Source organism: Schistocerca serialis, chromosome 1 (genome assembly GCF_023864345.2).
Source record: "Schistocerca serialis cubense isolate TAMUIC-IGC-003099 chromosome 1, iqSchSeri2.2, whole genome shotgun sequence".
Taxonomy (NCBI): domain Eukaryota; kingdom Metazoa; phylum Arthropoda; class Insecta; order Orthoptera; family Acrididae; genus Schistocerca; species Schistocerca serialis.
The window spans coordinates 131,470,806-131,493,173 of NC_064638.1; the positions used below are offsets into that span (position 1 = coordinate 131,470,806).

Below are 22,368 nucleotides of genomic sequence, written 5' to 3' on the forward strand. Positions count from 1 at the left end.
TGGCAGCACACTGCACATAATATGAAGAACGTATGATTTTGGGGGTGTCCAGATACTTTTGATCACATAGTACATTTCTGTATGCAGTTCCCATCTGAGGGCGCTTGTTGGTGCCCAAGGAGGTGACACAGCGCCCACCACAGATGCCAAAGAGAAACCTCTAGTATACAGGGTATGCACCATCTGAGATGCAGAGTGTCTTCCCCAGGAACTAGAACGCCTCACAACTGTGTTACAGAAAACGGTTATTCAGAATGTTAGATTACGAATGCTCTGTGCCCTTCCACTACAGTACATTGTATGAAGATGGACGAAGTCATGGAGACAGAGGCAGCCACAGTCTTTTTACTCTACACAGGCGCACTATTGGGAAAAATTGGGCACATACTGAGAAAGCACTTAGTGAGAACTGTTCTTTTCTCACGCAATAAAACACGAGCGTTGCTGGGGAGCATCGAAGACGACCTTAGTTTACATTTGTGGAAGACAGTATATACCAAATTCAGCACAAATGTGTGCGAGATATACAGTGGACGAACAGCATACACCATCAAAGATTGATGCTGAGTACGCCAGCAGTACACTCAAGTAATGTATCCCATCAATTGCAGATCATCGTTTGTTCAAGGCTCGTGCAATGGAACATGAACATACCAAGATTTTAGCACATACGTCCATACACTGGATCAGTGTTGTTAGAGAGTCCATTTAAATTTGTGGGACGATCTCATCAACCAGGGTTGTGGTTATTATCTCAGTAAGGACAGGCAACCAGCACTGGGTGTAATTAAGAAGATGTTTAGCAAACAAAACATTGTGTATCATGTAAAAAATGAGAAAGAATGGCTGCAAATATTGAAAACACCATCACATGTAACTTTTTGGCAGTTGGGTTACTGTTAACCTTATGTCCTGACAAGTAACTGCTTTACAGACAAGAGCATAAATATCAGTTGGCTCGACTGACCCATTCCACCAGGGCAGATACAACAATTAACAGATATATTTGCTAGTGTTAACCAAAGTGTAACATCTACAGTGATACTTCACAGAAGTAAGATTTTAATATTAGTGGAGTCATGGAGTGTGAAGGGATATAAGTTTTGAATTAATAAAATGGGATTTTAAACTGTGACAATTTGCAGCTAAAAATAGCAGTTACCTGAGAGTAGAATCCAGAGAAATCACTACTATTGGAAAGTCACAGTTTAGCCTGTTCCCACAATTTGATTAATTTTGTATAGCACACTACCGAAAAGCGGAACATCTGGAAAAGCAATGACAATATTTATAAAGGAAATCAATTTACCATATCTATTGTGTTTTTTCTGTGCTTCGAATAATGTCAAATTACTGTATGTATCCTTTTCGGTATAGTTGACATTTTCACTTAGAAAAGCTATTTCGTGAATATTTCTTCATCAATTTAAATTCTTATGTATATGTAGTGTATGTGTCAGCTGTTCCATTATTGTATTAGCTAAAGCATTTTCCTCTTTTGGATTTCTGTCCTGTCTTATTGGAAAACCTTCAATGGAAAAAATATCTAAGTCACTGTGTAATATTTGAAATGTGTCACATAAACAAAGCAAAATAAAAAATTAAGGCTAAAGAGATACAAACATATGAACACCATACATTAGTGAGTGTGGTGAAAATAGGTTAACTTCTTATGTTAACAAATGACGATATCCTCTGGATAAATTCTAGTGTCTGATTCCACTCATCGGATTTGACTAATGGTGTCATACATAAGGCAAAGATGCTGCATATCAGCAATCTATGAAGGGAATTGATCATACTCATAAACAAACGAATATAGCATGCGATAAAATAATAAATTTAATGCGATTATTATTTACACACGAATTATATGTAAATGAGTTGAAGATAACCGAAATAAGTAAGAACAGGAGTGTAAAAAATTTGTGTCTAACTAGAATTATTATCATAATTTATGCAAATGGAGGGGCACAGAGAACCATAAACTGTAATACAGTATAGCACATGGTGAAATCGTTCTATTGCAAAATTATGTTAATTTTATTATTGATTATTCATTCAAATGGGAGAAGCGCAGGAAAGTTGGTGTTTTGGGCGGGGAGAAATTAAATTAGAACAGAACAACGGAAAAATAAAGAGAATTATAACAAATATGCATTACTAACACGAAATATGGAGAAATATCAACTGGAAATCCTAAACAAATGAGGAACTGACGTAAAGGAACTCCATTAAAAATTAACAAATATTGGAATCGGTAACTAGAATTGACCTGTATAAGAGGTCAATTCTAGTTACCAATTCCAATATTACTAACTTTACTGCAGAAGTTCAGAGAGCAGCTAAGAGTGCAGAAATAGTACTACATGTAACACAGGACTTGGAAAAAAGATCTAATTAATGAAATAGCGAATAGGTGGAATAGGAAACTAGAATTGACCTACAGGTCAATTCTAGTTATCGATTCCAATGTTTGTAGCTATTTTGCGGTAAATCAGAGAACAATTATGAGCAGAAAAATGTTATTACATTTGAGACACCTGCTGGAAAGAAACTATCCAGTTAATGAGCCATCGAATAGAAAAAAGGATTTAATGAATGAACAATCGAATAGTTGGAATCGGTAACAGGAATTGACCTACATAAGAGGTCTATTCTAGTTACTGATTCCAATGCTTGTAGCTTTTTTGCGGTAATTCAGAGAGCAATTACGAGCAGAAAAATATTATTACATTTGAGATAGCTACTGGAAAAATGAAGATCCCATTAATGAACTTTCCAATTGGAATCAGTAACTAGAAGTAACCTATATAACAGGTCATTTCTAGTTACTGACTCCAATATTACTGTTTTGCGGTAGTACAAAGAGCAATTACAAGTGCAAAAATCTGGTAACATAAGAGAAACCTGCTTCGAAAACGATCTTATTAGTGACCTACAGAATATGGCCAGACTTTCAAAAAATGAAAATCTTTACATGACTGCATGATCAAAAAACAAAACGCAAAAATAATCAAACTTTGGAACTGATAACTATAATAAGAAACACCAGCTACAGTAGCTCAAAATAACATTCAGTAAAATTGATACATCAGGAATTAAAGTAAAATTAAGAGAAGTATAGCAAAAACATCGAAGAGGAAAACATAAAAGTGGCTACACAAAACGAAACTTACCACATATGAACTTCCAAAGGAGTGAAGGATCGAGACTGACAAGAAGAACAAAATAGGGACATAACAAGAAATAATAATGTTAAGATGTCAAACTATAACGAAATACACAAAATCGAGAATAACTAGTCAAAAAATTAATAAGAAACACAAACTGCCAGGCACAAAAGAGGCACCACCCAATCAGTTCTTCCCTGCCACCTGTCCTCAACCAGACGCAAAATTTTAAAATAATAAAAAGAATGATATCACAAGTCAGTCAAGTAAACCCACAGGTACAAGACACAGCAATTCCCCTCACCCACCATTGTAACCAAATAATATTAAAACGACAGAAAAACCTGTCCCCAGAGAAACCAAAAAAGTAGCAAACCCACAGTACAGTAACAGAAAAAAACGCAACGTAAAACAAGGAAAAAGCATCAGACCCACCAACGCCTAACAAACAAAACGAGGCTTGTTCATTTTGCTGACTATTTTCATAAACGCAAGAAATACACAATAACCTTACGAATACTCTTCCTCCAACAGAATTCATCCAAATGGCCTCACAACACAGAAATGCTTCTATTTTGCCACCTGACAATAGATTTTATGGTCCTCCAATACCCCTCAATAGTAGTGGTACATGCCCCCATCTTGTAATCTTTAAACTGAATATTGTGATTCATGATCAAATGATGATAACACCTTTCACCCAGCCGCTTGTATGAAGCAAACCCATCCGACATGACTATGGAACCTTCTTCCACATATTCTTCTATTAAAGATGTCACTACTTCCTTTGTACGATTTTGTACAATCCTAAATACAACATCACGATCCCCTCCAGAAACTATACTCCAAAAATCCAAAGTCCAACAGCCTCATGCCCCCTTTATACTTTCTCTCTCCTAAATGTGATTTGTCTACCTCAACTCTAATCCCCCCCCCCCCCCATGAGCCTCTATACTCTATAAATTCCCCACAGATTTCTCTACAAAATGAAACCAGTTAACTAAAGTGCCACACGAAACACCTTCTTCATGCATGACAGATCTACAAGAATATTGATAGCAAAAATAGTAGGTTAACATGACAGTTAATTCTAAATTCAGCCTTGATCTTTCGAACCAGGCCCCCCTGTGTATAGATCTCCATACATTATTTTTTCTGCACCTCCACCTTTGTCAAACTCATATAATTTCCACAAACACTGCACTTGCAAAATTCTGCAGTAACGCCAAATGATTTCAAAAATCTTATAGCTGACTTACTCTCAATCATTTTCTCATGGAGAATTTTCACTGTAAATACAAATGACTCATCCATAATTAAAAGCAGTTGTGTGAGAAATCAAGAACTTATAAATTTTGACTACTTTCGTCAACAAAAGATGCCGAAAATGAATTACAATATGAAAACAAAACAATATATGTAGAATTTTTAATATACGCGTAACTAGGAAATCCAGAGAAACCACTTAACGTACGTAATTTGCGGTACAAACAAAACAACGTCATACATTACATAATTGGTCAAAGTCGACAGGTGGAGTCGGGTACTAGAATTGACGCCATCCTCTCGCCACCAGCGTCAACGTCACAGTGCTCATTCCGAGTACCTTGACCTTACCTTAACGTTCCAGTCCGTCCCGCTCCATTCCACCCATTGACCGCCTGTGCAAATCAGACCATTTGAAATCTTGTGGAATGTTTTGTTTATTACGTTTCGCTACGTCCCGTTCCGTCAAGCTGAATCAGCCTTTACGGTGGTGGAATATGTTTCACCAAACTTAAAGTACATATCGCTTGCGAAGATGCTAATGTAATATTTTTATGTCCTACAAACGCCTTTGGGAATTCAACCGTGTATAACATTACCAATGCAGGAGGCATCATTTTTTTCTTTCTCCGTTGATTCACTATTTTTTAGCTAATGATAGTGATATCTTTGGTAATGTCTCACAAATGTCATCTGAGGTTGGTGCATAGTTTAAGGTCTTTGGATCCGGCGTCTGGTTTTGTGCTGTTGTTGTAGAAGACGCGGAGTAGTGATTGTATTGAACGAGTTGTAACGTAAGTACGTTTTTTAATAAGGGCATCTGAATGCTTGTGAAATAAGTTTTTCACGTTATTTCAATAGAAGTTTTCATTTAGGAGAAGTTGCTTCTACTATGTAAAATAAATCCCGCGGCGTGTTGTCTCGTTCGTGGCCGAATAGCTGATTAAGAGAAAGCTTTGTTTAAGCTACAGTCAAGGTGAAGTTTATATGTTTAATTGCAGCACAACAGTAACAAGATGAAGATGGTAAGAGGAAGAGGTCGAGGTGGAATGGGAAGAGGAATGGGCAGACCAGGGCCATTCAAAGTTAAGCCTTTTGTCCCTCGTCACCCTTTCGATCTTACTTTGTGTGAATCTGCGTTTCCTCGTGTAAAGCCATTGCCTGATGAGACTGCATTCACGCAGGTAAAACTTTCGTGATACATTTAACCTTAATTAATAATGAAATAGGCTAATATCTATAGTTTGAGTACGTAGAAATAGTATGTCTTCCTGGTGCTTATGTCTGTAAATCTGGCCATCTGTACGTTTTACCTTAGCGGTCTTGGAAAGCAGTTTTTTAACTACGTGTTTTTTTTATGTATTTATTATGAGCCTCTTGTTTACTAGCAATATTTCCGTACAATGACTTTTAGTCTGCCAATTTCAGGTTTTGTGGCATGGCATATTCAGCTGCTGGTAGCAGACGAGTGCATAATTGTTTACACAAGAATAACTGTGGAGTTCCATAACATTATTTCGCTATACTTTTCTATGCATTTCACATCTGCAGATCGTTTTTATTAATACGTTATATAGATCACATGGGTAATTGTTTTGGTGTTCGCTCATGTTCCTCTATATAAGAACCATTAGTACTTAGTCGACCTGTAATTTGCCTTCTAGTGCTGACAGTGCCTTCATGTTTTTAAAAAGAATAAATTTGTAGGTAGTTCATGCTTTAGGACTACTATTGTTTGTAGCAGTTGTATTAGGCTGACAAAATTAATATTACTATTGCTTGTTTTTCTCATCATATTTTACTGTGGTGCTGCATTCTTGCGAAAAAAAACTTTGGTTTTCTTTGTAGGCACTTCTGAAGAGAAATACAGACCTGTCACCATCACCTCAAGAGCAGACTTCTGTACTAAATCTTGTGACAAAGATACAGACAGTAATGGACAACTTGGTTGTTGCTCCAGGTGGCTTTGATGCCTGTCAGTTGGAAGAAGTTAGACAAGTTGGATCTTTTAAAAAGGGAACTATGATGACTGGACATAATGTGGCAGACATTGTTGTCATACTGAAAACCTTGCCAACAAGAGAAGCTGTTGATGCGCTTGGTGTTAAGGTGCAAGAAGATTTGAAAGCTCAAGATCCACAAGAGAGTGAGTAACTCAATCATTCCTTGAGAAAATGTCAAACATTGTCTTTACAGTAGTAGTATTAAATTGGCAATTTTTTGGTTATTGGAATATTGCAATATGTGAAATGGCTTATTCTGTGGGAATACTTATGTAGTAAACATACTCGGAAAATATATTTCGGCAGAAACAGTGGGGAAAGAGGTTTTACATAAGATATAAAATGTTTTGTGTGTGTGTGTGTGTGTGTGTGTGTGTGTGTGTGTGTGTGTGTGTGTGTGTGTGTGACAAATATAATGTTAAAGTTTGTACAAAATGTTTCAGTTCTCTCTATGTTAACAAATGACCGTGGCTTCGAGATCAGTAGTTCTGAAGCAACTGTGAGGGTTTTAATGACCACTGTCCATCACAATCTTCGGAAACTAGACCCTGAACTGCATTTAGATCAGAAAATTTTGCAGAGTCATTTAGCAGCAATCAGACACAGGTGAGAATGTTTCCCATGTTCATAGTATTCACTCTTCAAAAACGTGTAAATGTACTAATAAAATGAGTCATCTGTTTCTAAAAGCTTCAGTCTGCTCTGTTCTACTTTTAAGAGGCGTTATCAGAAGAATGCTCCTGACATTGCTTGTTTGCTGTAGAAGGCATGAATTAAAGTTGAAACTTGTTACTTATTGTTAGGGATAGTTCGCTTTACATTATTAGGGATTGAGTGTGCTGTCATTGAAGTCTGAAGATTTGATGTTCTAAACTTTGTAGTATTCATGGTGTTAATTCATTTCATAAACTGACTGCCTCTGAAAACCTCGAAGTTTATCTCTAATGGCTCAGTGGTTGCTGTTCTTTACAAGAAATGATAATGACAGCCAACACCACCTCATATTACACTGGTGTGGAAATATAAACACCAAATAAAAAACACAAATTCATAATAATAGTTGAATGTAAGACACAGTTATATGCAAATTTGACATAGACAGCAGTACAAAATGACAAAATATGGTGGCAATACACACAGTGAAAAACCACAAACTATAGAAAGAGGTTTCAGCAACAGTGGTTAACTTATGTGTCTCAACTGAAGATGCAGATACCGATGGTTGATAGCTTACACAACAAAAACATTAACCACACAAAATATCCAGGCACCAAATTTAATATTAGAGATGGAGACTCATGAAAGGAAATAAACTTATGAAGAAAAAATAGTTTACAGTAATAAAATAGCCTTTACAGAATTCAAGAAACAATTTAGAAAACTGAGACTATAACACATACCTCAATTAAAAAACAAATGACATACGTGAAACAACTTGAATGCCAACCTCACCTTCCCCGCCCATAAAGGAAGAGAATACACAGCCAGCCAGTCGCACTTAACTTAGGAGCAGGGGCCTATATTTGTTGCCAATAATGAAAAATGACAGTAATGCTGTAAAACAGTTCTTCTAACTGGGCTCAACACGAGCATGCAAGACAGAAGAATGCCTTTTGTCCTTTTCAACAACAGGTCTGACAGGAACCGCCACTCCCCTCCAGTTACTCTCAATAGTATTTTTTGCAGGCCCCAATCTTCAAATCCAGTATTAATGTTCACAATGAGGTGATTACGGCCCCTATTGCACAACACCTTGTATGAACTGAAGTCATGTAACAGTAAATCATTTAGATACATATTCCTCTTAGTGAATGTAAAACACATGTACCTACTGAGATTGTTAGCATGTCTCCACCTGAAATAATAGCCCCAAAGACCAACATGTATTTCTTCACTCTTATCAAAAGAGCTTGTCAGCTTTCACTGTAACCCCAAACAGCATCCCTACCCCTGTAATGATCCCCTTCATTTAGTGAATACAGCACAACGTCTCTACAGAAAGAAAATTAATCAGTTGCTGTCTGTTCAGTACCACCAGCTTGATGCTTGTCATTTCTGATAAAGGACTAGTATTATAAATAATATATCAACAGACCTATAACACAAGAACAATGTTGACCTTTCCAGTGACGATCTGTGCCACACATCGTGGGGGCATCTCCACATAAACCTATTGGAAGAATGTTGTGAGAAGACCTTCATTAATCTTACTACCACCTTTAATTTCACACCACAACATGAGACCATTAAATCTTAATTATGGATCCCTCTTGCAAAAATCACATAGCAAGAGTGTGAACCAATGTAACCAACTAATGAAACAAGGCTTAGACCATAGATCTATGATCTAAGAATAGGAGTATAGCAAAGCAATAAAAGGATAAATATGTTACACAACTATAAGGCACTAGATATTTGAGCACTAAAAGGAATTAGTGCGCAGGGTAAAAAATTTCAAGAAGAAAATTATTGATCTAAAATTCTAAATTTGTGTGAATTGCGAATATAATTCACAATTTTTTTTCTTGTAATTAGGACAACCATAGAATGTGGAAATATGGAAGTGTCTGATCCTGCCTGTCTGCTTTGACCCATGACGTCACAAATATGGCGGAAACGACCATAAACCACGATTCCAATATGGCGCATATAAAGTCGTTACATACACATTATGAGGATGAAAATACATGGAAAAACACACACACACACGTTCCACAAAAAGCCTAATGACACTAACGGGACAAGTGCGGGAAATAGGGGGTTTTTGGGTGGCGACAAACTAAATATAAACAAATCTAGACACCCACCTCCATACAAAACCGACATCACAAAACTCCTCAAATACCACTAAACACAATATAATCTGGAATCGGACACTTCCCTTGACATATGTAGCTCATCAGCAGCTCCCGATCTCATAAATTGGGATCGAACACTTCCCCTGACCTATACAGATCAACAGCAGCTCTCGAGCCCATAAATTAGGACATAACACTTCCCTTGACCTATATAGCTTAGAAACATCTACCGACACCAACATTCACAGCCACACATTGGGATTGAACACTTCTCTTGACCTGTTATCCTTAAGACATCTCCACATACAGCTGTCCGTGGTCCGAGACGCTGGAACTTTAAGTAAGCTTCGTTTCTTCACAACCAACTGAACACTTCAAGACCTCATCCAAAAATCCGAATAGTTGAAGAAATTTTATTAGAGACATCGCACTGTCCCTGACATAGCCAACAACCGAAAACTGTTGACCCTGTCAGTCATATCCATACCTACCAAACACATAAAAAAAGCAATTTACCAAAATTCACACATGATGTCACACTCTCAAACTAAACCAAAATCATCACCTAACACGCCACCAGAGAGCACCACCGATCGCATCAAGACGACAACTACAAACACGCCACTCTCACAAATTATATTCCGCGCCGTCGTGACGTCACATACCACAACATCCTTACGTCAAAGGTCAAGCAGACGGTTGGGATCGGAGGCTTTGGTCGACCCAAGAATGTTTAGTATCTGTACAGTGTCACCCTTCAAAACAAAGAAATGAGGCTTGTCACTGTTCAAAGCAAAGAAGTGGTATTCAGCACTCAAATTGACCTGTGAATAAATTGTGAAAGAAATATGAAATGTATGGTACAATGGGTAATACACGCACACACATGAATGATTGAGAGCTTGATTGGCACACTAGTTCTACTGCTACAAAATCTGTATTTGTTACTACATACAGGGAAACAATTTTGGTATCCATTGTCATCAAATAAGATGTTAAATGTTTCTGCCTTATTGGCTAAGAGATAGCTGTAACCAGTTATTATCATTGTTTCAAAGGAAATGATCAGTTGGTAACATAATGTCATGCTGTTTAGTTTGACAGTCTAGTGAATTATCATGGTAAAGAGGTATTATTTAGGCTGTACACTTTAGCTGGCATGTAGTTGGGCACTTATATTGGAGTGTGGTGCTGTGGACATGTTAAAATTGATTTTGCATTGGAGATAATTTTCAAAATAAATGGTACACTAATTACTTGTTGTGATTCTTCAATTTCTCCAGGCGTATTTTGACAAAATAAATCTCGGGTGAACAGCCTGATATGAGTGTGCATAGGACATGCACGTTCATACCAGGCTGTTCACCCGAGATTTATTTCGTCTTAATTACTTATTGTTATTTCTGGGGATTAATTTATAATTTCACAATATGTACACCACAGATTTCTTGTGCTCGGTTGTGAAACTTCTCTGCTTTGAACAGTTCTCTGTGGCATACATGATCACTGTAAAAAAAATTTTAAATTACTATTGTAGTGGTAGGTTGCGTGTTCATAATACATCTGATGGGGAAGTATCTGCCACATGATTTTGATAACTTATCAACTTTTCAGCCGTTGGTTTGAAGAAAATGCCCACCATTCATCAATAAAAGTTCTTATACGCCTATTGAGAGATCTAAGAAACAGATTTGAAGGTTTTGAACCTCTTTCTCCGTGGATGCTCGACTTGCTGGTAAGTTGACAGGCATTTTTATTGTACTTGATTTTAATGGATAATTGGAATTTTAAAAAACAGTTGACAAATGTGCACAAAATATTTGTCGGGTTGTCACAATCTATTCTGTACAAAAATATAAAAAATAGCATTTCTCAGTTTTGAAATTAGATTTATAAATCAAGTATGTACGTGTGAAGATGGTAGGACTTCATGCATGACAGTGTAAGGTCTTACATGTCAGCTGACATGCAGTATGTTCCATAATCATTGGATTTAGGCCTATTAGTAATGAGCACCCAGAAAGCAGAACTGTAATGTGCAGCTTTGAGTGTCTTCATTGGTGATGGTGGTTGTCGTGGTGGCAGCGGAAGTTGTAGTGCAGTGTAAATAGGTATGTTAAGTGTTTAAGGAAAACTATTAGCATTGGCTGTTACAGGAAAATCATAAAGGATGTGTAAAAGGGCTCAAATATAAACACGTGTCACATCTACAAGGATTTAATCTGATAGTCAACGGTGTAGTCTGTGGTAGTGTAAAATCTTGACAAGATAGCAAGTTGCTCTGCCGTTATTTACTACACATGATCACGGCTTTTCGAAGTGGAATTCATAATTGATTATTTTTCGTAAAAGTTTAAGGAGGTTAAATTTTAGTTTGCAAGCTGTCGAAAATTAAGAACTACGGCATACTCATATGGATGCTGTGTGATTAGAGTACAAGATACAGTTCCTCATTTAAGGTAAATTCTGGTGCTGGACAGCCTTTAGCAGCAACAGTGATGGAACTACTGATACCTTCTTATGGAAAGTTGCATCAAATCTACATGTATAATTATTATTACAGTGTAGAACTTGCAGAGAAGTTACTTGAAAAGAAAATTCGAGTTCACGGAACAATATGGAAAAATAGAGAATTTCTGGAAAAATTAAAGTGCGCAAAAATCAATGTTTGAAGCTTGTGATCAATGGGAAGGTGAAGTACCCGCACCGGTATGAAGAGCTTTGACAAACTAAAACAATAAAAATGATCTCTACAACACATAATGCCACTTTGACTGACACTCAAAGAAAATGTAGCAAAATGAATTACACAATAAAAAACCTGAAAGTGCATTAGACTGCAATAAATACATGAAAGGAGTGGATCAGGCAGACCAATATTTATTACCCTGTATACTGAAAAATTATAAAAAGGTTTGCTTGTAACTCTTAAATTGCACATTATTTAATGCATTCCGTACGTGTCAATATTTCAAAACAGAACACAAAGGTCCGATTTCACAATTTATTGAAAGCATCTGATTTGTAGATAAGACATTGTATCTTCTTCTGAGCAAAACTTTGAGGTTGCCACTACATCGCATACGTCTCGTCGTGATCTGGTTGAGACTTTTTGGTCACATAAAGAGACATATTTATTTACATATGTACACCTTTGAAATTTCAGGAAAGTAAGGGAACAGGCTTGAAGTTACACTGATAAATAGTTCATGCACATAATAAAAGCTTCAGGCTCCCATGCTGATGTGATAAGTCTAATTGTTAATGATGTCTGACTATTTTCATGAATATTCTAGAAATTAATGAATATAAAAAATTTCTAACCTTCATTAATCAGAGAAACATTTGTCAGGTCATGATTAGTTGCCTCTGGGAAGGGAAAGGTGAGATATAGGCGAAATGAGTAGCATATAGGGCGATAAATAAGAATTAGATATAACTAATTAGAAGTGACACTTGATTAGGGATAATGATTGAGAGGCATGGTAATGCAAAAAGTAATTGCCACATATTTCGTGGTTCACCTGATATTACAGAATAATATACACTATGGGATCAAAAGTACGTGGACAGCTCACTGAAAATGATTTAAAAGTTCGTGGTGCCCTTCATCGGTAATGCTGAAATTCAGTATGGTGTTAAACAACCTTTAACTTTCATGACTGCTTCCACTCTCACAGCCATACGTTAAATCAGGTGCTGGGAGGTTTCGTGGGGAATGGTAGCCCATTCTTCACTGACTGCTGCACTGAACAGAGTATCGATGTTGGTTGGTGAGGCCTAGCATGAAGTCAGTGTTTCAAAACATCCCAAAGGTTTTCTGTATGATACAGGTAAAGTTTCTGTGCAGGCCAGTCCATTACAGGGATGTTATTGCCGTGTAACCACTCTGTCACAGGCCGTGCATTATCAACAGGTGCTTGATTGTATTGAAAGTTGCAATTGCCATCCCTGAATTGCTCTTCAACAGTGGGAAGCAAGAACGTGCTTAAAACATTTTAAGCCTTTGCTGTGATAGTGCCACACAAAGCAGCAATGGGTGCAAGCCTCCTCCATGAAAAACATGACCACACCATAACACAGCCGCCTCCAAATTTTACTGGTGGCACTACACGTGATGGCAGATTACGTTCACCGGACGTTCGTCATACCCACACCATGCCATCAGATCGCCTCATTGTGTACCGTGATTCGTCACTCCACACAATGTTTTTCCGCTGTTCAACATCCAACGTTTACGTTCCTTACACCAAGCAAGGCGTCGTTCGACATTCACCGTGGTGATGTGTGGCATATGAGCAGACAGCATGAAATCAAAGTTTTCCTACCTCCTGCCTAACTGTCGTAGTACTTGCAGTGGATCCTGATGCAGTTTGGAATTCCTGTGTAATGGTCTGGAGAGATGTCTGCCTGTTACACATTACGACCCTCTTAGACTGTCGGTGGTCTGTCAGCCAACAGACGAGGGCAGCCTGTATGCTTTTGTGCTGTATGTGTCCCTTTACATTTCCACTTCACTAACACATTGGAAACAGTAGACCTAGGGGTGTTTAGGAGTGTGGAAATCTCACGTACAGATGTATGACGCAAGTGACACCCAATCACCTGACCATGTTTGAAGTCCGTGAGTTCTGTGGTGCGCCTCATTCTGCTCTCTAGCTGAGGTCGCTGATATGGAGTACCTGGCAGTAGGCGGCAGCACAATGCACCTCATATGGAAAATGTATGTTTTTGGGCGTGTCCAGGTACTTTCATGTGCATAGTATATTTCAACTATAGTGACTTCTCAAGGCAACATTAAATGAGAAGTCTCTAGCCTGATTGCTAGTTCTGCAGTTCTCTTTGTTGACTTACTATGTTCTAAGCCACGCATCACATGCAACAAACTTGGGAAGTTATATATTGTATCTAGACAACATACACAGTTCCAGTATTCCGATTGAGCTTGCTGCATCGGTCCATTATGCCACAATGGATAGCACATTCTAATTAACGCTTACAGTGCTTATTTATTTTCAGATAGATCTTAATTTTGTTGAAATTTTTTAACAAGTTCAATGCTAAGTGAGGCTAATTCAACTAGCAGATTGTGCAAATGACTAGTTTCTTTGTTGATGCACAACAAATGTTCATAACCATGCTGTCTGTGGTCTTCAGCATCTCAAGAAAAAGAAACAAGATTGGTAAATGAAATTTTACATACAACTTTGGGTTATGACAACTGAACCATAACTTATGTTCTTCATAAATTTACTAAATTTATGTCCGCTGATCAACCAGTATGTCGTAAAATTTTCTTTGTATGGTTTGTATAAAATGAAATGCAATACAGATTAAAAATATTTTTCTTTCACAGGCACATAGTTCAATTATGAATAATCCCAGTCGCCAGGCATTGCCAATCAATCAGGCATATCGCAGGGTTCTGCAGTTGCTTGCAGCTGGTTTGTTTCTCCCAGGATCAGCAGGTATTGTTCTACATAATTTAAAGCTTCATTTTGTGTATAAATGTTAGGTAATATGCGTACGTAATACTTCAGCACCCTCTCTTATTTTGATTGTTCCCATGTTGATTGTTATGAGGATCTATACCCCTGATCATGAGCTGCGTGTTGTTGTGTTGAACTTCTTTGTGACACGTACAACATAATTTAAATATTGACAGTGAGCAACAGATTAGATAAATAACTGTGTGGTGCTAAAGTTGGATATTATCTGTTGGGATGTTATAATGTAAGGCTGCTATTAGTTCAGCCCAAACATCCGTGGTAGCAGAAAAGTGGTTTTACTACACTAGTTCTGTAAATGTGCCAGATTGCACACTATAACTATCAACTTGAACTTGACAGGATGGCACTAGTACAAAATGTAGTGACACAATAAGATATAACCGAATATGATACAGCAATATTTTAAAAATGATGTGTTTTGGCAATCTGATACTTTTGCTGTAATGGAATTTAATTTAGTAGACATTTGATATCATCTTAGTCCTCCATAAATATATTGCAAAGTCGGAATACTGTCCTCACTACATAAGTAGTATAACTTTACTCTCTACTGCAGTGACAGGAGCTGTACAGAGCTGGCTGCAGGCACTAAAGTAGTCCACAGTTGACAGTGCTCTTAGCCAAATGGCAATACTATCGGCAGAATTGCACGACGTACAGGTGGAGGTGGGGAAGATGCAGGTGGTGGTCTGAATTTGTGAGTGCTATGTGGAGGCTGCTGCTCGGAACAGAGGCACTAGGCAAGTAGTGGTGGTGGTAGCAAACTGTTGTGGTTATCCTTCAAGTTTTTTAATCACTACCTACTTGAACATGGTATCACTGGTAGGAATAACTGTATCAAAGGACTGCATTGATTGTTGTGCTGTGGCATTCGCAGTTGTAAGACCCTGTGCAGTACACCAATGCAGCATCGCCTCCTCAAGGCTTCTCGCAGGCTTACCCTGTCAGAGACGGGACTATCTGTTAAAACAGTCATATCATAACCATACCTTCTGTAATTTCTGCACAGCATTTTATGCAACCAGCTGCCAACCAAAATGAATGGCCACAGCCAAACTGTGGCTAAGAGCAGAGTTGACCGCCCACAGACCTAACATGCTGCTCTGCACAGGATGCTAGATCTACACTACACACACACACACACACACACACACACACACACACACACACACACACACAAAATTCTTTCTCTCCCCTGAATGTAGGTGGAAGTTGTCTTTGAAATTAAACATTGAGTCTCGTCATTCTTTCGCCCTCTTTCTCCACCAACCACTCCCCCACATCCATCTCCAGTGCTGCTCCAGGACCAGTAGTAACTCATCCTGTTGGCATAGTTACCCATTTTTGCTCACATTCTCTTCTATTCAGTACTGCACCTAACTGTGCACAACTGCCTGTGGCTAGAATGAACTCATTACTGGCACATGCCTGTGCATCCGCAGCATCTCCTACTCAGCTGTCTTCCAGCCTTCTACAACCCTCCCATCTGATTGCTGCTACTTTTCCCCATTCCATCCAGCACCGCTGCTTGCCTCAGTTGAGCTGTTGTCCCGGCACAATCTAGTAAGTCAGGACAATGTAGCTGTGCAAGTGTTACTTTGTATGTGTATGCTATAACTCTGACAAAATGATTTGTTGGAAAGCTGGCAAAGTTCTCAGTCTAGTTTTTGTGCCTTCCAACAATTCACTGCCTGCAGTAGAGTTGTTACATTTATTTTTTTAATTATTGATCCAGGGTAGTTTGCAGTGAGATGACCATGTTATACTCTAGTGACAATCTCTGTTAGGCTTCTCTTTCCAAATTTTATAGAGACTGCAATGACAATTCATTGGCTCTCCTGAGTCCTAGTTTGACTTGCTTCCAGAGATGTAAATAGAAGCACCTGCAAGAGAAATACATTCAGAGGTACTCCACAAGCCTTCGTATGATATGTGGTGGAGGGTACCCTGTATCATTATTAGTCATTTCATTTCTTGTTCCATTCCCAAATAGAAAAAGGAAAAATGACTTACTATATGCCTCAGTACGAGCCATAATTTCTCTGGTCATTGTTTCATGGTGCGTAAATGAAATATATGCTGGTGGCAATAGAATTGTTCTGTGTCCCGCAAAAAAGGCCTTCACTCCAGGTATTGGCACTTGAGCTCACAGATTATCTCTGTAATAATCACTTGTTGATCAAACCTAACTGTAACAAATCTAGCAACCCATTTTTGAATTGCTTCAATATCTTGCTTGAATTCAACCTGGTGGGATCCAAAACACTTCAGGGCTCAAAGAAGGGTTGAACTCATGTTCTAAACATGATGTCCTTTACAGACAATGCATGCTTTCGTAAAATTCTCTGTATAAACCAAAGTCTGCCTTCCCTCCTACTGTCTTTATCAATTATATGCCTTGAATAGTTACACCTAGATATTGAAACAATGTGACTGTGAACCGATACACTGCTAATGCTGTATTCAAAAATTGCAGAGTTGGTTTGTCTACTCACTTGTAGTAACTTAAGTGTTTCTACATTTAAAACAAGCTGTCAATAGTCACAAAAAATTGCATCAGTCATCTTGTCATCTTACAGTCAGTTGACAACACCTTCCCGTATACCACAGTGTTATCAGTAGGTGCAGATTGCTGCTCAGTCTGTCAGATCATTGATGTATGTTGACAATAAGTGTGTTCCTATCACACTTCACTGGGGTACTCCTGATAATACCCTTGTTTCCAATGAACACCCAGTGTTGAGGACAACATATTGTGTTCAATTGCTTAGTCTTCGAATCACTTGGGTATCTGGAACCTGTTCTGTATGCTTAGACCTTTAAGTCAACCACGTCAAATGCTTTGTGAAAGTCCAGGAAGTAGTAGTCCGTTTGTTGCCCTTGATCCATGGTTTACAGGATACTGTGTAAGAAAAGGGCAAATTGAGTTCTGCACAAGCAATGCTTTCTAAATCAGTGCTGATTTGTGGACAGAAGCTCTTAAGTCTCAGAAAATTTGTTTATATTTGAACTGAGAATATGTTCAAGAACTTGGCAGCAGACTAATGTTAAAGGTATTGGTTGCTGATTGTACAGAACCATTTTTCCATTTTCCAAGTGTATGACTCACCTGCGCTTTCTCCCGGTTGCTCACAACTTTGTGCTGGGTGAGAGATCCGTGATAAATGAAAGCTAAGTAAGGAGCCAGTGTTGCAGAATACTCACTGTGAAACTGGACTGGGGTTCGATCTGGAGCTAGTGGCTTTGTTTTTAACTCACAGTTGTTTCTCTACAACAGGGATGCCTATTACTGTTTCCTCCATACTAGGGGATGTGCGACGTGAAACAGTGGTATGTTTGTATGATCATTCCTGCATGAATGATTTCTTAAATGCGAGGTTTGAAACTGTGGGAGGTCACTGTTGACAGTAGTTCAGAAATTGAACTTTGCGGGACTCCGCTCCATTGTATAACACTAGACTTGGATCCACTGAACAGGTTCAGTTCTCATCTACACTAGCAGGAAACACGCTTGGCAATGTCGCTAAAATTGGTGATTGACATTATATTAATTTTACTTAGTAGAAACACAGTATTTATTACCAAAGATGCCGCAGTATAAAGATCGAGGAAAGTAAGTAGAGAAAGATCCTTCAAAAAGATTCTGCAGTGGAGTGTGCACTGATATGAAACTTCTTGGCAGAGTGAAAATTTCATTCTGGAAACATTCCCCAGACTGCAGCTAAGCCATGTCCTTTCTTCCAGGAATGCTAATTCTGCATGTTTCGTAGGAGGGCTTGTGCGAAGTTCGGAAGGTAGGAGACGAGGTACTGGTGAAGTAAAGCTGGATGCCTCAAGAGTCATGCATGGGTAGCTCAGTCGATAGAGCAATTGGCTGTGAAAGGCAAAGCTCCCGAGTTCGAGTCTCGGTCCCGGCACACAGTTTTCATCTGCCAGGAAGTTTCGAACATAGTGTTTAGCTAAAGTTGGTAAGAATGATAGTGTCAATTAACTGACAGCAAAGCTTAGGATAATTATAACTAAAAACAACTTCTGACACACAGGTAAGGATTCTGTTACAGAATCTAGTGTCAGAATGTTGTCCAAAAAACAAAAAGTATAGAAAATGTTCTCAATGAGAAGTACCAGTTTTACAACAGGAGATAATGCCTCGAATAATAGTGTAGAATAAAGGTAAATTATTGCTTTGGAACATGAAATAAGAAAGTAACATGGAAAGAAGGAAAAGAAATTAAAGAATGGAACTAAAATAAATGAAAAAATCCAGATTTCAAACTGACATTTTGTAAATTTATTCTAATTTTGTAAATGTTTTATGTAAATAACATTGTTACTAAATGCCGTCCACATTGCTTTATGACTGTTAGCATTGTTTTCTCTGTTAGAACTGGAATTCCTTCTCCTAACAAATATTGTCATCCATTTTAGACTTCTTACCTGGTGCACTGATGTCTTTTATGTTTTTAAAGTAAAATGTTGCCGTAACTGTTAAGAGATTTAGTTTTACTCTGAGTCCTATAGTCAATAGCTCAGCATTTTACACATTAAGAAACATTGTTCAAGGTGGAAAAAATGGCAAGGCGAGAAAAAATACACAGAACTGATGCAATATTGAGCCTGGGGTTTTCTGGACTGCACTCGGCGACTCACCCACTGAGTCACCAGGTGCATATAGCATTATTGTAGGAGTTGTTCAGTTTTTATTGGCTACTGTTGAACTCTGTGTACTTAACTTCTCACTGCAAATATTTTGAATCTATAATTCTTAAACCGTCACTAAGTATCTATACAATGCTGTTAATTAATCACATTGTAATCTTCTAAGATTGTTACATCAGTTAGCTACACTCATTGCTTACATAGCTGAGTAATTCACAATGTAACTGTACAGATCCAAAAAAAAGTATTTTGAGCTTAAGCAGAGTGAGTATTAATTATTCAAAAAATTTTCTAATACCAATTATTTATTATTTACATCTTAATGTGTGTTTGCAGTAAACAAAACCATTATTTGGTAATGCCTCTAGGTTGTGAACTGATAATAGCAATTGAACCTACCTTCCTCAACAAAATTTTGCCAGTCATAAATGATCGCACTTTCCAACAATGGTTATACAATGCAGACTATTGCGTTTAGTTTTATCCAAGTTATTTTCTGTGCTAATTGAATGTCAGTTGCTTTATAGTCGGATCCTACTGTTAAGAAATCTTTTCTGAAAGTAGGTTTTTGCAGTGTAGCCTCAACATAAAATGAAATACTGTTCTGCAGAAGAATGCTTAAGGTTAGTGTAATACCTAAAGTGATAGATGAAGAGGTACATAGTCTAATATAGTTTCTTACTGGTTCACTGGAAAAGTCAGAGTATCAAAGCAAAAAATATGATCAAACACTTCCAGAACAACATCACATGAAACAAAACACACAAAATATGTAGTGTAGATTGCCATCCACTAAATTGACAATGTAAAATAAAGGCATCTTATGAAAAAGTTGTCAGCTCCCTACCAATTCATCTGGCAGTTCCTACAAATAAAATTTTATTCTCCTTCTTCCACATCTTTCCTGAACTGGAGCCTTTGAAAGTACTTGCAGCTATGCCCCCCCCTCCCCTCCCCTTTATCATCTTCATTGTGCAGTTGGAATAGCTAGTGGTTCCTGCAATCCACTCAAATGCTGACTGTAATGAAATTTCGTTCCCTTGTTTGCCTCTTCAAACCCAAATCGAATGACATTATGTGTAATCAGACGTGTGATTAAGAACTTTCCTTGTACCTGTGGAATGTAAAGACTGCTGCTATGCTATGTAATGTAGTACAGAGATTGCCACAAGAGCACACACAGTGCACAGATTGCCACGTAACAGGCAGCCCAGGCCACTGCCCCTTCAGAACAGGGTGGACTCACCCAGCTGTCATGGCAAAAATGTGTTCCTGTGGATTGGTATCTTATTTTGTGCAAGCTGTCAAGGAACAGGTAATTTAGTAAGGGAGTAAATGTGGGAATAAATACTGCAGAGGTAGACAAAGACTTGCATATAGTAAGCAGGTACAAACAGATGTAGGGTGCAGTGATTATGTAAATGTGAAAAAAAAGCAAAAGCTGGACATGCAGGAGGCTGCAACAAACGAGTCTACAGTCTAAAATAGCAATGTAACAAACAGGAAAAATGGCAGTATCGTTTTCATGTTTGGCACTTAACTATTCGGATTTACACCTCCTGACTTGCAAATAATACAATACAATACAATCACATGTACTAAAATAAAAATGCAGATGGTGTTACCATGTCATACTCAAATGACAATTTTTTGCATTGCTTGTTAGATTTTTGCTTCTAGTATTACTATGCCAACAAATCAGATGCTCAAACCATGTAGGTGCTTCCGAAGAGATCTAATTATTAAAATATTGTTTTTAGGCATTTCAGATCCATGTGAAGGAGGTAACATACGGGTTCACACAGCAATGACTTTAGAGCAGCAAGATATGGTGTGTCTTACTGCACAGACATTATTGCGTGTGTTAGCACACGGAGGTTACAAGCGCATATTGGGTCTAGAGGGCAGTGCAGGTATGAATCTATATTAAACCAAAGTATTAGCATTCGTGATGTTGTCACAAATTGCTAAATAAAAATTCATTTTATCCAGGTATTGCAACTGACATGTCTGTCTGGGATGGTGTGGTGGTGTCTCCATTGGACAAGGCATATGAAAAACCACTGGAAAAGAAAGAAGGTGAAGAAGATGATATGGAAGCTGATGGTGGTGGTGATGAAGCTATGGAAACTGCAGAAAATTAATGCAGGCCTTATTTAAATCCCTGTGTGTGTGCATTGTTTAAAGATTTTTATTATATTTGTTTTAATATTAACTTTCAGGACCATTCCATCAAGCTGTTACAGTTGATGTTTGTGTGATGTTTCATGACTTTTCACTGTGATGTGTGTACATTATACTCATAAACAATGAAACCTAAACATGTGTATTCTATACTTACGCCCTTTCCTCTAATAAGTAACTCTCAATGTATGATATTGGACTGAGCTGTTAACTGATGACAGTGTACTGTGATATGGGTAATGGACAACAGTGCTCCTAATAATTATATTAGGTATCCAGGACAGTCTTTTCCTTTATTAGCTCTCTGGATGGAATAATATGAACTACTAAAGGTTAGTGTTCTATTTTGCATTTATTTCCAGAATACAAATACAGTGCAACATCAAATTACACTTTCCAAAAACATTTTAAGCTGTAAATGTTACATACAGAATACCCCTTGGATTTTTGCGCTTTAGGTATGTGTACATAAAAGCCATAAAGTACTTGTCAGTGACTTGTTTATTGCCTAGTAAAGATTTATCATCTAACGAAAACTGCTGATGTAACTGGAATTAATACTGTTTGGGAAGTAGAAACATTTGATTCAAATTTCGTATGTCATAATTGATGTTTCTGGAAAGCTTGCAGCTGTCATTGATTATTTAAATAATGAAACACTGCACCAATTGCGTGTTTTTTATGCATCTCTTGCATTGTAGTTGTCTTCTTGAAATTATCAGGTACTGTGCCTCTTCAGTTATGTAGAAACATGCACATGCGCGCACACACACAT

General features: G+C 37.8%; 1 protein-coding gene across 1 annotated transcript; it reads left to right on the forward strand.

Annotated features, from left to right (window-relative positions):
• The first annotated feature begins 5,132 nt into the window (after positions 1-5,132).
• On the forward strand, positions 5,133-21,730 carry LOC126464175 (interleukin enhancer-binding factor 2 homolog). Its single transcript, XM_050096214.1, has 8 exons — positions 5,133-5,233; positions 5,441-5,623; positions 6,288-6,585; positions 6,886-7,048; positions 10,855-10,975; positions 14,597-14,708; positions 21,170-21,322; positions 21,402-21,730. The coding sequence occupies exons 2-8, from the start codon at positions 5,456-5,458 to the stop codon at positions 21,551-21,553; spliced, it is 1,167 nt and encodes a 388-aa protein (XP_049952171.1). The 5' UTR covers positions 5,133-5,233; positions 5,441-5,455; the 3' UTR covers positions 21,554-21,730.
• The last annotated feature ends 638 nt before the right edge of the window (positions 21,731-22,368 follow it).

Coding starts and splice junctions, on each gene's coding strand:
- LOC126464175 (XM_050096214.1), top strand. CDS start 5,456: ATGAAGATGGTAAGAGGAAGAGGTCGAGGTGGAATGGGAAGAGGAATG. Junction 7,049..10,854: donor TTAGCAGCAATCAGACACAG/GTGAGAATGTTT, acceptor TCAACTTTTCAG/CCGTTGGTTTGAAGAAAATG. Junction 10,976..14,596: donor CGTGGATGCTCGACTTGCTG/GTAAGTTGACAG, acceptor TTTCTTTCACAG/GCACATAGTTCAATTATGAA.